The sequence below is a fragment of the Myotis lucifugus genome, unplaced genomic scaffold, assembly GCF_000147115.1.
Source record: "Myotis lucifugus unplaced genomic scaffold, Myoluc2.0 scaffold_0, whole genome shotgun sequence".
NCBI classification, from domain to species: Eukaryota; Metazoa; Chordata; class Mammalia; order Chiroptera; family Vespertilionidae; genus Myotis; species Myotis lucifugus.
In genome coordinates this window covers 23822434-23838819 of record NW_005871048.1, presented here as the reverse complement: position 1 = coordinate 23838819, position 16386 = coordinate 23822434, and the positions used below count along the sequence as shown (strand labels likewise).

The 16386-nt window shown below is 39.9% G+C and overlaps 1 protein-coding gene across 1 annotated transcript in view; it reads right to left on the bottom strand.

Moving 5' to 3' along the window:
• Positions 1–16386, bottom strand: part of LIX1 (limb and CNS expressed 1) — a 45066-nt gene that overhangs the window by 23076 nt on the left and 5604 nt on the right. Inside the window, exon 2 of the mRNA XM_006081194.3 lies at positions 4999–5162. Coding sequence (XP_006081256.1) covers positions 4999–5162 — 164 coding nt within the window. The remainder of the gene's footprint in view (positions 1–4998; positions 5163–16386) is intronic.

The following is a 16386-nucleotide window of genomic DNA, read 5'->3' as shown; positions in this document are numbered from 1 at the left end:
GATCACCCCTAACCACTTGCCTGCCTGCCCGATTGCCCCTAACCGCCTCTGCCTGCCTGCCTCATTGCCCCTAACTGCTCGCCTGCCTGCCTCATTGGCCCTAACCACTCTGCCTCAGCCCCTGCCTCTGTGGCTTTGTCCGGAAGGACGTCTGGGAGGACGTCCGGAAGGTTGTTCAGCTGTCCAGTCTAATTAGCATATTATGCTTTTATTATTATAGATAGTTATAATAAGTGTACTTATTACATATGAACAAATATAATGCATACCTGGGTGTGAGTATGGCCAAATTTTGGTTATTCGTGGTCATGGGTACAGAGTTGAGGCAAAGTTACTAATGTATAAATTAAATGCAGAGAGAATTAGAAGGATTTTTAAAAAAAATCTTTACCCAAGAATATGTTTTTATTTATTTTTTAGAGAGAGGAAGGGAGAGCACACCTGAGAGAGAAAGAAACATCAATGTGAGAGAAAAACATACATCCATTACCTTCTATACATGCCCTGACCAGTGATCAAACCCACAAACTGGGCATGTGCTTTGACTGGGAATTGAACCCACAACATTATTGGTGTACAGGACAACGCTCCAACCAGCTGAGCCACCTGGCCAAGGCTAGAAGGTTTATTAAATCAGTACTTCCAAATTAATCCACTTGCAAAACTTTAACCACAGATATGAGCTGACTTTAATGTTACTGTCTTTTCCGTCTCAGCTCACTGTCTTGCAGAGTTAGGTGAAATATCTTAATTTATATATTAAACAGTATATAATAGTATATGCTACTTTGTATATCAATCAATATGTAAAAATGGACAAATATAAACTCATTGATTCTTGGGACTTGTCATTCATTCATTTAGCTACTCATTCAAAAAAATGTATTAGGCACTTACTATATACAAAGTACAGTGCTTAGCATCATAGAGATATAAGAATACAGACCTGTCCCCGAGGCACTTACATTTTGTTACAGAGAGAGAACATGCACATGAGTAGCTGTAGCCTATGGTAAAAACAAACCCATAAAATATTAGAAGTGAAACTGATATAACTGCTTTGGGAAATCAGAGGAAGTAGAGAAATCTAGCACGGGGTTCAGGGAAAATCCATGAGGGATGTGACATTTGAGTGGAGTCCTGGGAGTTGGGCAGGGCTTGGACATGAAGGGAAGGTGGCAACAGCACTCACGAGCAGGTCACAGTGTGAGTGTGTAAGGGGCCAGAAGAGGTCAAGGCAAGAATGAAGAACAGTTAGAATGAATCACTGAGTGTCAGGAGAGGAATTCAGGGAGATAAAGCTGGAAAAAAATGTGAGGGACAATCGTATTATCTTTATTGACAGATTACAAAATTTAGTCTATAATAAGAAGGTAATAGGAAACTATTGAGGTCTTTTTAAAAAAGAACTTTTTAGTTTGAGATGAATTTTGATTTACAGAAGAGTTGCAATGATAATACAGAGAGTTCTCAGGATATTTCAATATCATTTAAGTTTTCATGTTTAAAAATATAATTGTTTATGTAGTATTCCTATATTATGTTCCTATAATTGCATCCCTTTTCTCATGCTTAGTGTAGTATATGTGTTGGTTTTTTTCTTACTCAGAAATGCCAAAGATTTGTCTTCTTTATTTATCTTTTCAAATAAATAGTTTTTGGTTTTGTTGACCTGGTTTGTCAGTTTTTGCCCTACTTCATGAACTCCACCAAAGCTACCCTCATGTATATTCAGTCTATGTTAAAACAAACACATGGTTATATTAATGTACAAATGCTATATCAAATAAAGTCCCCTGGTCCATCTTTTAAGCAGAATGCTGAGTCTTACACAGTCACAGAGCTAAGTGATTCTTTTGTCCTGGTTCTGCTTGGAATATGATTGACCATTTCAAAATAAAAATCTGTGCTTTTCTTTAACTCAAAGAAAATTGCTTCCATTATTTATTTCTACCTAGCTATTTCCTTTATCTCTTTCTAGAACTAATATTAAATTAACTAGAGGCCTGATGCACCAATTCATGCAAAGGGCTCAGCCCTTGCAGCCATGGCTGCTTCGGCTGGTCTTTGGAGCCCCCGCAGCCTTGGCTGGCTCTCACAGCCCTGGCTTCGTCTGGATGGTTGTCAAGACTGTAGATCATTCTGCTGTTTGGTCTAATTAGCATATTAGCTATTTATTATTTAGGATGTTTACCTCCAGATTTATCCCCATGTCTCCTGTACTATCTTTTTAAATCTCTTGTCTTGTGCTCTAAGTTCTAGAAGACTTACTTTACTATTTTTATTTATTTTTTTACTTTGTTATCTTTACTAATTTGGCTGTGATCTATGTCCACTTATCTACTTACTCCTCTTTTATTTATTTATTCTTCTAATTTGGCAGTCATATTTTAAATTTCCTGTTCCCTACTTACTCCTTTTATCATAGACTAGAGGCCCGGTGCACAAAATTCGTACATGGGTAAGGTCCCTAGGCCTGGCTGGCGATCAGGGCCAATCAGAGCCTTCTGGCTGCCGACCGGGGCCTTTTTTCCTTCATTCTGCGCCGCGCCTTGGTGGTCAGCACATGTCACAGCAAGTGGTCGAACTCCCAAGGGGACAATTTGCATATTAGCCTTTTATTATATAGGATATTTTAGGGATAAATATCTTCTCACAATTTTTTGAGGATACTCATTGTGATACTCTCTTATGTCCTTCACTACTTGAATTATTTATGTTCTTTTGTTTGCTTGCCTTGAACTTTTCTCTTATTCTTTTAGCTTTCCTCAAATGTTTGGTGATCTTTAGTCCACTGACATTCATGGACAAAGAAATAGATTTGTTTAGGTGGCTCTCAAAAGCCCACTCGGTGGTGAGTAGGTCTGTTTCCCGAGGAAGTCTCCCCTGAAACAGGAAGTCTGATGGAGACTATTACTTTACTGTGGGCAGGCTTCACCTTAGTACGTTTGATGATGGTACTACAGAGTCACACGGGTTAGAGAATCCTTTCTGCAGTGGCTGCCTTTCTTCCCCCTTCCCTGCCCATCATTCTTGTCTAAGTGTCTGGGGCTACAACAAGCTCTGTTCTGAGGCTTCTAGACCCACTTTCACATCATTCTCATCAAGCAATTCACTTTCATTGGCCAGAGGTCAAAATCCACTGGTGACTATTGCTCAAGGTAGAAGGCAGGACCTCACTGACTGGCTGGGTCAGCAGTTTTGAAAGCAGTTTTTAAATTAGCCTTAAATTACCTCTTACTACTGCCAGAATACTTTCTGAAACACATGTGAATATACCATTCTCCTGCTCAGAATCCTTGAGTAGTGCTAATTTTATATAGAATAAAACCTGTTGTCCTTTACAAAGCATGAAGATCCCTTATGGTTTGATATGGGTATCTGACCATCATCTCCCACCACTTCCCTGCCACAAAGGAAAACTCCCAAAATTCTGAAAGTGTGTGTGGTTTTTGTCACTCCATGCCTTTGCATTCACCATTCTCTATGCTGATGATGTCACCTCTCCTTTACCTACTGGCAAAGACACCCTCAACTGCAGATCTCGGCTTGTGATTGCATTCCTCATGAACCCTTCTTTGGCTTCCCCTAGGCGTCAGGTTTGTGGGTCTATTTATTTAAACTATATTCTCTCCTCGCTCCACAAAATATGTAAAATAGCATAAAACAGATACATGGTAATAGGATAAAATAAGTAAGTGAGACATACTACGTTCAAAGGAACACTAGAGGTGGAAATATAAATAATATTAAGTATTACATGACATTAAATTCTGTAGACTTACACTACAAAGAGATACACTGAAAAGTTGACTCTGGGCTTCCTGCTTGTCAAAGGTAAGAGGGAAACTTAAATGTTTATGAGTTTCACATTTTCCACAAACTATAATAAGGCATTTTGCCAGTTATTGCAAATTAAGAGATAGTTTACTGTACTAAAAAGGCACTTACAAAGGTGACTGGTAAACTGAGAAGTTCCTTCCTTTATGCTTTTCTTGACCCTCAAATACAATCCTATGTAGTTACTATAATGTTTTTGTACATTGATTCCCTCAAGGTGTGAACCATATCCTCGTTACTTGGCCCGATGCTGGATACTTCCTAGTCACTCAGTGAGTATTTGTTACACACACTTGATAACCAGATGTTGATGAGGCCAATGTTTTTGTGTGAGTAGGTGTACAACTAGAAATGAATCATCATTTACACCCCTCATAAACATCATAAAGATTTAACCACCTGAAGTCTTTACAATAATTACCAAAACAATTGGAATCCTAAATAAACACATTGCATGTATATCTCATGGCTCCCGACCAATCCTGTGGGTATTGTTTCTCATCTCAAAGTTGAGGAGATCAAGGAGTTAAATCAATTTCCCAAGGGTTAACAGTTATTTAGAGGCAGAATTTGAACTTAGCACAAGTGCCTGAGCCCAGCCCTGTAAATCTTCATCTTTGCTGTTGGTTCATGCTTTGGCATGTAGTAGATTGATTAGCACTTGATTACAAAATTCAGGAAAGTGGACACTATCTACTGGTGGAAGGGTCATGATGGAAGGACTTTACCAAAGTTCCTTTGTTCTTTAAGGTATATTCCAAAATGTTTTCTGGGAAAAAGGCAGCAACTGTCAGGCAAATAAAATGCTGTAAAATTCACTTTCCATAAAGAATTATTAGGGGATACCCTAATGTAAAATATTTCCAGTTTAAAAAATTGAAATATCTGACCAATTTTCATATATATATACATATCCTATATAATAAAGAGCGAATATGCTAATTAGATGAACAGCAGAACGACCTTCTGGACGAAGCCAAGGCTGCGAGGGCCAAGCCCCTTGCACGAATTTCATGCATCGGGCCTCTAGTACATATATATAATGGAATATGACACAGCTTTTTTTCATTGCAACCAAGAAAACTTATAATGTTGCCATTTTATTAAAGGGCTTACTCTATTTTAACTTTCACTGACCAACGTATGGTTGCTTCTTACCTGAAAGTTGCCGAAACAGCTCCCCCCTGGAAGGGTCACATAACTCACAAAGGGAGGCCCAGGAGATGGCAGTGACTCATACACCACCACACCTTCACTGGGGAACGCAGCCCTCTGTTGCTGCTTGCTTTCCCAGAATTCCTGCAACATCGACACAACGTTCACTGAAAAAGACAAGAAAAATATCAGTTATTCAAAATGGACATACTCTGGCAAAACAAAGTTTTATTTGTGGGGTGCTTTTAGTTGTGAAAGAAACAAATATTACTTAACACAAATGTGTTTATTTCTTCATGAGTATGGGTCAAGTGACTTGGTGCTCTAATTCTAACCACATTGCAGTATTTTAAATTGACTTTACAATTTAATATCAAATTTAAAAATCTCACTCTTTCTTCTTTGAAAATTTGCCTTAATAAACTTTGTCCAGACCTATAATTACCCAGGGCCTCTGCTCCCATTTCTCATAGATTCTTAAACCTGCAAAGTGAAAGCCAAATTTGAAGGTAAAGATGTAAGCAATGTAATTTTAACTGGGACTCGCCTATTATAAGGTTTAAGAGGAAAAAAGGCAGAAAGAAGAAAAGTCTTTCATGCTTCTCCCCACCCAATCTTAAGAATGAAAGGCAATTGTGTAATAAGCAGGAGGCTGGAAAAAGCCATAAGTGAAACTAATAACATGGAGACCTTGTTAAGGACCACGTCTGTTAGATGACTTCAGAAAACATGGTAATGGCTGGAGCCATGTGTTTTAGATTAAATGACCTGTGATAGCCTGCAGAATTTCCAGATCAAATTAGGTTGGTTTGTTTATCCTGTACTGCAAATTGAATTGTGGAAATTAACAAGGATAATAGAATTGTAGAACTTGCGGGTCATGCAGGCAAAGCTCTGCCTAATGCAGGAATTCCCTGCTCAACGCTACTGACAGATGCCTGTGCCTGAACACGTGGAGAGACCTGGTACTTGGCACACCTTGAGGCAGCCTATTTCAAGTGCTAATGGTTCTGACTGTGAAAAGGTCCTTTTGGGACTGAGCTGAAATCTGCTTTTCTGTAAAGTTCATTTCTGGGGCCCCCTAGAAGCTTATCCCCTTATCCACAAGAGAGCCTACCACATAACTTGAAGGCAGTGAAGGGCGTCTGTTGTTTTTACCTGCCTGCCATTGGATTCATTCCTCTCTTTGTGGAAATAGCACAAAGGTTTTTCTTAAACAACTACTTTTCCTTCAACCATGTCTTCTCCAGGGCTGAGGGTGGGAATTTGACCAAAGCCACGTCATCTACCGCCGGTAAGTCCAGGAATTTTGTTGGAAATGTTGGAAGACTAGATTCTTCTTTTTTCACTAGGGTTGCTAGGGTGATAGGAGCTAAGTGTGCTGCTGCCCAAGCAAAGGGGAATCAAGTTGACAAGAAAACCAGCGGAGAAGGACAGAACCAATAGATGGAGAAAGACTAAGTCCTGACAGCAGACTTTGAGCTCCTGCACCAACACATCCGCTTTTTCCTTAAACCGTTTTGAACTGGTGTCTCTCACTTGCATATGAAAATATACTAATACAAACCACTTTTGATTTCCTTAAGTTCTAGATTAAATAATTTTTTGTTCTGCCCTGGCCAGCTTTGCTCAGTGGTTAGATCATTGGCCTGAGAAGGGCTGAGGGTTCGATTCCCAGCAAGGGCACCTAAGTCTATTGTAGGTTCCCCAGCCCCAGTAAGAATGCATGCGGGAGGCAACCAATCAATGTGTCTCTCTTCTCTCTCTGTCTCTGTCTCCCTCTCCTTCTCCCCCTCCTCCCTTCCTTTCACTCTCTCTAGAAATCATTGGAAAAAAATATCGTTGGGTGAGAATTTAAAAAATAATTAATAATACTTTTGTTCTTTAAAGCATTTTTTGTGTAACATAGGGTCTATATACCCTTTGACATTCTCTGGAATTTCCTGGATGTACTTCAAAATGCTGGGCGTTGATATTTTTGAGGGAGTCAGGAGAGTCACATTGACTTGGAGGCAAAAACATTGCACAACCCCCTTTTAAACTGTTTCTAGAGCACCTGACTCCTTTACCTCACCCTAGGTCACAGATCAGTTTAACAGTATGTAGTTCAGGCAAATTATCGAGACATCTAAGGAATTGAAATCCTGTGTATATTTAAATACTGCAGTGTTTAGTTTTCTTTCTTTTCCTCCCCCCCCCTGCTTTATTGAGCTATATTGTGCATTGTTTAGCTTTTAAGAAGTGGTTTGTAAAGAAACTGGGAAAATGGAAGACTACTAGAGGGGATAATTGAATTAAAATATAAAATACAAGTTGAAGTGGTCAAATTGAGATTGGTCACCTAGAGCTTTTCCATTCACTCAAAAATATTTGAAATGCTATTTTCTACCAGTTAATGTAATTCAAAATAGATTTAGAACATTTATTTTATAAATTATATTTCTTCTGTTCACCCCCCTCCTTCCCTCCTATTCCCCAAAAAAACAAGGATTTTGAACTGGTTGATTTGTGTTTCTACTTGCACTTGACCTCCAGAATTCAGCAGAGATGTCTTGAAGATTGAAGCCTAAAACCAAAGCCCGTGCCCTGTTGCTCTGATAGTCACCAAAGCATATTAACCGCTATTTTAAGTAAGTTCATTGTTGAATGATGTTCAGCTGAGAACTAGAGTAGGAAGTTGAAGACTCATGATTATTTAGGTGAAATGAACACAAGAATTTTGGCACATAAAGCTATGTGAATTAAAGAGTTTGAAGGTAGGTACTCAGTAAAATTTCTACATGAATAAAAGTAGCAGATTTCACATTTTTCATTCTGCAACCTTGGAAGATTTCTTTGATGGTTTTATGTATGTCATCACCTCTAAAGAGTGCAACATATGTCCATGCACACACACAATCCATCTTCCTATTTCTATCTCCTCTGGACGACTGCAAAACCAGATGAATGGAGTGCAGAGGGAAGAAGTCCAGCTTGTTATATGGAATTCCAAAGATCCAAATATCAGAGGATACTCTATTTATGAAAAACATGCTCCTCTATTTTTTTTAATATATTTTATTGATTTTTTACGGAGAGGAAGGGAGAGAGATAGAGAGTCAGAAACATCGATGAGAGAGAAACATCGATCAGCTGCCCCCTGCACATCTCCCACCGGGGATGTGACCGCAACCAAGGCACATGCCCCTGACCGGAATCCAACCTGGGACCCTTCAGTCCATAGGCCGACGCTCTATCCACTGAGCCAAACCAGTTTCGGCTCCTCTATTTTTTTGAAGTATCAACAACAAGGTTCATGGACAATATCAAAGAAAATATGAGCAGAGGGTCAAGAACTGCTAAAGAAAACCACCCAAGTTTGAGAATAGGCCCCACATAGTTTAGAGAACTGCAGTTGCACCTTCAATGCTCTGCAGTGAACCTGCCTTCATGTTACAGAACAAACTTGGGCTATCAAGCATGTGCTATCTGGACTGGCTCATCTACACAGGTGCCCACTTCCACCTTAATTCCTCAAGTCTCAAATGAATTTGTGCTGCTTCTCCTGGGCATTGTTATAGTAGTCATTGTCTTGACCTATTTTTTAGATGTTTTTTCTTTATGCACTCCTTCTCAGTTGCCATAAGTATGCTTAAGATGATGAATGAATGAATGAATGAATCAATCAATCAATCAAATGAAACACTCAATATTGAGGCTATTTTTGGCTACTAATTATTAAAATTTTCCCATTATGGTCAAACTTCTAGAAAAAAATATCTTATGTTATAATCTATGTTTTCTTATTTTCCATTCATTTTTAACCTACTACCATCTGGCTTTCCTTTATTTTATCCCACTGAAACTACTCTGGCAAATATCACCAATTCCTAATTTTCAGTCCTTATTTACTTGACTTCTAACTGCATTTGACACAACTGATCAATTTCTTCTAGACAATCTCCTATCCCTAGGCTTTTCTAACAGCAGTCCTCTTGATCTGCTTCTCTATATCTAATCATTTCTTCTGTCTCTCTAGTGGGTTTCTCTCCTTCTGCCCACCCCTAATGTTGATTTGCATGACAATCTTGTCCTCGTTTTTTTTTTTTTACTTCTCTCTGCTGTTCTCCTCCAATGACAAAACCCACCCCCCTAACTTTATCTACCATAATATGCACTGACAGCTCCCAAACATTCTCCTGTAACTCCAGCTTTGTTAATAAATACTTCCATTTGTATGTTGCCCAGATTTAACATATTCCCAAACTCAGCTATTTTCTTTTCCATCAACTCTTCTCTTCCTCCCGAATTACTTAGAGTGTGATGTCACCTAAATCAGAAACCTGGCAGAAACCTTCATTTCCTCTCTCTCTAGCCAAATAAATGCCCAAGATTTGTCAATTCCATATCCTGACATCTTCCATAGTCCCCACTTCTCAGTTTATCCTGCCTTTGCTGCATTGGCTCATAGCTCACCAAGTATATCACAGTACCCTTCTGATTCCAATCACCCTCCCATCCAACCCATCCTCTAATTGTTTCCAGGAAAATCTTTCTGAATCTCATAGCTGATCAAATCACTCACAGCTTCTTAAATCCTTCCGTGAGTCCCTCATTACCTACAGGATCAATAACTGCTTGGCAAGGCATGGGAAACCCTATGTCTTGATATTCTTTCTCATTCCAAACTTCTCTCTTCAAGTGACCTTCCAGGCTTCCACACTCCCATGCTTCTTATGTTACTGGAAAGACCCGTATTTCCATTCTCTCCTTGGAGTGCCCTCTTTCCACTGTCTGTTGTCTTCTTTAATGGTACCTACTCATTTTTTTTTAAGATTTGCCCCCAGTATCAACTCCTAAGAAATAAAACCAAAACAACAACAACAAAAATCTCTAACTCCTTGCTACAGAAACTGCAGTCCTCTGAGAAACAGCATGGATATCACTTGGGAACTTGTTAGAAAGGCAGGATCTCTGGCCACACCCAGGCCCACTGTACCAGAATCTGCTTTCTTAACAAGGTTGCCAGGCAACCCGATGCACGTTGAAGTTTGAGAAGTCCTGCTGTAGGAAGAAGTCATTATTCTCATCTCCTTTACCATGTACCCACTATATGCCAGGCACCATGCTTTTCCTCATTTAATCCTTACAATGTTCCCCGCAAATAGGTTTTTATCACCCACAACTTATAGATAAGAAGTTCAAGATGCTTAGGGTACAGTCACACAGTTACTCAATTTTAGACCTGGGATTTTAAACCTAGTTCTTGCCTAAGTGTATAAGATATGCTCTTCATTTATCCTGAGACACGCCCTAATTATGATGGAATTTAAGTTGTTTTCATGTATAAAGAGACAGTTCTCTTCAGAGGAAGAATTATATCATTTTCCTCACAATGTCTGGAACATAGTAGGAGCATAAACAATGTTAGCTGCGTATTTGAATGTCGTCAGAGGAATGGAAAATAGGCTGCATTTGTGAGGCTGTTGGTAGGGGAGGCATAGGAGGCTCTTCATAAAAATCACTTCACTTAGCTTTTCCCAGGGGCTATTTTCCTGACATTTGTTCTTACAAAGTCAAAGGAAGCAAAAGCTAATATTTTTTCGTACAAGTGATATGACATGTTTCCAGGTTGGCACTGTCACATGGAATGAGCAGTCTGCGTGTATGTGGACAGGTATCCTGATGACCAATCTTCAGCCAGCACTTTGCTCTGGTTTAAAGCAATGGTACAAATATACCCACTGATTATGTGCTCAGAGGGGGCTGTGACTAGGCATCCCAGTAGAGTACCTTCTTTCAAGGAAAGATGGCTAAGAGAGACCACAAGAGAAACAAGAGGAAATGACAAAAGACTGAAGAGGGTGTTGACAGGGGGGCGTTAGCAGAAGTCAAGGTCAGGTCTGTGTGTTGGTGCCCCCCACCTCAGGGCCAGGAAGCTATAGTCTGGAACACATCATTTTTGTCAGGCATTATTTCTCCCAAACCTTAGTAAAGTTCTTTTTCAAAAGTTTCTACTTTGTCTCAATGGACACTAAAAGAAAATGTCGTTATTCTAAGAATAATAGCATAAAAATCCAGTTCCTTCTTGTGAATAAGACACCGGAGCTTCCTCTCCCAACCATCATCTGCAAGCCAGGAAGAGTGCTCTCACTAAGTACCGAAGCTTTAGAAATTTGAAGTTCCTAGCCTTAAGAACTGTGAGAAATACATTTCTGTTGCTTAAGCTGCCCAGACTATGGCACTTTGTTACATCAGCCCGAGCTGACTAAGATAAATCTCTTTGGCAGTTTTAAATATTTTGTGTGCTGACGCCAAGACAATTTGCTATGCCGTTTATAGACTATTTTGTGTGGCTATTTTCTTTTTCACTGTGTTTTGAAATTTCTTCATGACAGATTTTTCAGAGTGGTAATTAGATCCCCAAGCAAGTCTCTCATAAATGATGTTTTCATTTTCCCCTTCCTCAAGCTTTCTTTCTGATGATAAAGTTCAGCATTGAGGGATTCACAGGAGACATTAGACCAATGAAGACATCCAGCAATGTTAACCCCTTCACCATCCACCCTTTGACTCACTCTAGCAGGAATCCTCAATCCGCTTCAGCAAAGGCTAACTCTCTCAAGTCAGATTTGGCTGGATGTCCTTCTGGCCAGAAGAATGAAACACCTTGTGATAGTTCATCCTGTAGAGCAGTTTTCTGGAAATTAACTCACAGCAGACTGTGAGAGTCTAGAGGCCAGGGACTCTGGTTCATTCTTCTCTAGAGCTTCCTTGGTATCCAGCACAGGGCTATTCATCTAGAAGCAGTTGTTAAATTCATTTGGAATCTAAGAAAACTCCATATATCCGAACAGTTTGAGTGCAACTGAATGAACGTACAGAAGGTAAGTGAAGTCACTATGATTCGTGGAGAGATCAGCACTTCCTTCTGGAATGGCAAGTTTCATGTATAAACCACCATGGTGCCCACACAGCATGGATGTGGTGGTAGCAGCCATTCTTCAGCTGGAGACGATGGAGTATATGCAGAAGGATGAAGCCTGGTCAGAGGAGACAAGTGATAGCTAGCCACTTGGCAGTTGGGGCTTTACCTTCGTAATAGGTAGGGCTTAGGAAAATCCCGAATGGGGGATGATGGGTACTCTTGTCTCACAGTGCCCAAAATAATATATTCACAATACAATTGTGAACAAAATGTTAAAGTGCTACAATATAGAACAGAGATTGATTTTAAAGTGATTGACTTTAAAACTTAAAAATTGACGATACAATAATTAAATCAATAGAATGAAAAAAGTACATGAATTTGGGCTGAAAAGGTCAGGAAATATCTGCATAAAAGTGGGGCCTACACTGAGCCATCTCAGAGACATGAGATGGAGACTAGGATAGGAGAAGAGAAACTGTGCTCCCAAAGGAGAGAGGGTGGTATTTGACAAAAAAGAGTAAGAAAACTACTAATGCCTCAGCTGAGGGATTGTATAAGGGGGTGACTGTATAAGGGAGTGAGGGATTGTATAAGGGAGTGATGGGAAAGGGTGCCATGAGGAAGGGAGTATGATTTAATAAGAGACGGGTAAGGGGACTTAGCTCCTTTTAATGATTGAAAACCAACCCCATTGTCCAGGGTTCCCAGCTATACCCAAAAGGGAGAGAAAACCAGGAGCAGAGAATGCCGTTTTTTCCCTTGCTAACATGACATGCTGCCTGTGGTGGTTCCATCCATGAAGAGGAAGGGCCCAGACACTTGGAGAGAACGTGTGGTTGCTCTTTTGCATCTGGGTTATCACAAGAAGCATGTTTCTCAGGGAGGAGCTTGGGCAAAAAAAAGTCTTTTAAGTGTGGAGGAGGTGAATCAAGCAAGGGAGTCTTGCTTCCTGGAAAGAGCACAGAGTCCCATCGGAGAAGGAAATCAATAACTGGCACTCAGAAGGCTTTTATCCTAAAGATACAGCGCTTGCCATTTTCACAGACTGAACACAATGGAGATGCCGGTAGGGACACATGATCTATGTTTTCATACGGGAATTCTGCAAATGTAGTGGATGCAAATGCCCCATGGATTATGGAGTATGTCACAGAAGAGTCCTCAAGTAAAGGCACTGGTTCAAACACAATAAAATTCAGACCACATCTTGTCTCTCCACCTTTTATCAACAGGCAGGCAATTTGTTCAGTGGTTAAAATTATGGACTCAGGAGCCAGAATGCCTGAATTTGATTCCTGTTTCTACCAGTGTCAGGTACCGACCTAACTGCCCCAGGTTTGTCTGTAAATGCAGTACTTACATCACAGGGTTGCTGTAAGGCTCAAAATGGAAAATGCTCAGAATAGAGAGCTTTAATATAATAAGCTCCAGAGTGTTAGCTATTATTTGTGGTAAGAGACGGTGAAGGAAGAAATGAAAAGGCCTGCTTATATACTTGCATGTTGCATCTTTGAAGTGGACTCCTGGTTTAGAAACCATATCATTAAACCTTCTAAAAATAGGCGATAAGTCTGAAAATTCTCTAATTGTATACATTGTGCTATTTAATTTATTTCCAAAATATGTGGAGAGTTCAGGGATGGAAAAGAGAAAGCTCTTTTGATATCACTCACCAGTAAAGTCAAAACTTCATTATAGCCAGAAAATAGATGAAATGGTACATGTCTCAAAATTGGAAATATGGATGTTTATCCTAATTTTTTTTTACTTTCTAATGAATGTTAAAGGCAATAGACCTGCTCTTAGCAAAAACTGCAGAAAGTATCTAACTTTTATTTTAACTTAATGTTTAATGACTGCTTATGCTTCAAGAAAGTAGAAATATTATAGTTCATTGCCCAGTTCAATTACCTAATATAAGTCCTGCATGGAAGACAATCATTTGTCTGCAAAAAGGAATCATAAAAGTATGTTATAAATCTATCAGAAAAGAAGAACCAATTTTCCTTATGCCTTATATGAGAAAAAATCCTAGCTGGGTAAAATGTACCCTGCCAAAAACAATTAAAGACAAATTGAAAAGGCTACCATTTAAGGATACATCATTAAGAGGCTTTCTCGATGACTAACATATTTTCAAATTGATTTTTTGCCTCCAAACAGATGGATTTATGTTCTGTAATATTTTAATATAACCTTTAATTAAATTAGCCTTAGCAGATGATATTTTAAAGTTAATTAGTACTTTCTATGCTTGCAATTTAATCATCTAAAACTTGTTCTTGCCAATGTGCTATTCTAGTTTTGTTGAGGGAAAAAAAAAACAAAAACAAGGAAAGGACCCCCAAATCATTTGGGTTAAGCTCAAGGTATGATGCAATTTGCCATTCATGCAAAATGGACTGCAAAATGGGGTACCTTCGTGTTGTGTGCTGGGCTTGGTGAACCACCAGCCAGCTGTCTAATCATTTATAACCATCCTCAGGCTTTGCCAAGTTTTGGCCACATAATGGAATCTTGCTGACACAGCTCGAATGTCGGGTACGATGTGTCGGAAACTTGGGCCTCTTTTTCTTTTGTGTAGACACTTTCTAAAGGTGGTCACAGCCACACAGCAGGACTGAGACACTTGGAGTCCTGCTTTGCTCCCAGCAGAGAAACTGTCTTTTGGGAACACTCCTGCCAGTGCCCAACTCCTTCCTTCAGCGATGTCTCTTCTTTTGTTGGCTTTTTCTTCTCTTCTGGTCCCCATCCTCTACCCCGAACACTTTCTCAAGGGAATCATGATCCTTTACAAAGTGTTTTACAAAGTCAAGCAAATTCTCCAAAATATGCAAGAAGTATCTCATTCTTTTTGGTTTAGTTTTCATTTTTAGAATTTAAAGTTGCTGAACTTTGGTGGGAAGAAATTTAAATTAACATTTGTTTTTCTGTATCTTTGGAAGTACATGGTGATATTTTTTAAAGGCAGAGGGGAGAGAATATGAAGGGGCAAGAGGGAGTTGCAAAGACAAATGAAAAAAGAGTCATTAAGTATAGCAGAAGTAAACCTCAGCAGCAAGTTGAGTTCCCACGTGTGGAGTATGTGTGCACCATAGGTAAGATGATGTCGTATATCACAAAAGCTACGTAAAATAAAAGCCTAATGTAATCTATTAACCAATCAGGAAGACTGTATCTTTTCGTGTTCCATCGGGCCCTGATAATGCTCTGTACTTAAGAGACTTTGTAGGACTGTTGATTTTAGATTACCAACCAAGGACTAAACAAACAAACAAACAGCAAAAAAACAGAACAAAACACATTACTTCACTGACCAGTTCTGTTTAGTTAAAATAGTCAAATCTTTGCAAATGTGGCCGTACACATATAACGTATCATCCCTGGGAACAATCGTTATAAAAAAGCTCTTCAAAACCCTGCCACAGCTATCTAATGAGGGTTTATGTTCAAGGAACAGAGTTTGGGCCTAAAGAGGATGGTGAAGGGCCTTTGGTCCCTCACAGTTGAGGGAGGGTAGAGCCTGAGGGTATGAGGATTGGCAACCTGAGTCACCGCACCAATGCGGTTGGTGTGTGGGATGATTCAGGCTGTTCTACCAAGGCCAACCTGAGGCAGCACTCAGGGAAGTCGCCTGAGGGCTGTGTTTATTTCAGAACCCCCTCTTACTCCATGCTCCCTCCAGTCTCATCTGACTGTCAAATTAACCCTGCATGCAAGTAGGCTGTGATTAAGGTGTCAGGGGATGACGACTTAGAACAGTGGTCTCAAACCTTGGCTGCACATTAGAATCACCTGGGAATCTTTTTAAAATCCTGATTTCTGGGCCTCATCCGCCGGAAATTCTGTTTCTATGTTATGGGGTGAGGCCACAACATTAGTAACAAAGAAACAGAATTTCCGGAGGTTGAGGCCCAGAAATCAGGATTTAAAAAGATTCCCAGGTGATTCTAAATGTGCAGCCAAGGTTGAGAACCACTGACTTAGAAGGTCTCGTTACGGTTTATTTCATCATAAAGAACAGCACCTGACAATAGGAAAAATCTTCCTCCGGTTGTGAAAGAGGAAATCAACCAACCAACAATCAGAACAGGTCTGTTGGGCACCTGGTAGGTACTGGTTCCATGGGAGGCGCCTTGTGGGGTTCCATGGACCTGCAAGCTGTGACTTTGCCCTCCTGAGATTTCCAACTTAGGTGTGGACAAAAACATGCCAGTGAGGCCATAACTCACAGTGCAGAGCCACATGAGAGAAATATAAACTACACAGTACAGGCCATAAGCGCCAAAGGAGTGGTGACTAAATGATGGGTTCCCACAGCTGCCTAACAGGATGAGATCAAAATAGGGATCAACTGATTATCATCGCAACAGGGAAAAAGCCCAAACCATAATTCAAACAGCATTCCATGGACACCAGAGAGAGAATGGAGAGAACTGCAGGGAGTGTAATAATTGCCTGTTTTGTCAATATTAAACTTT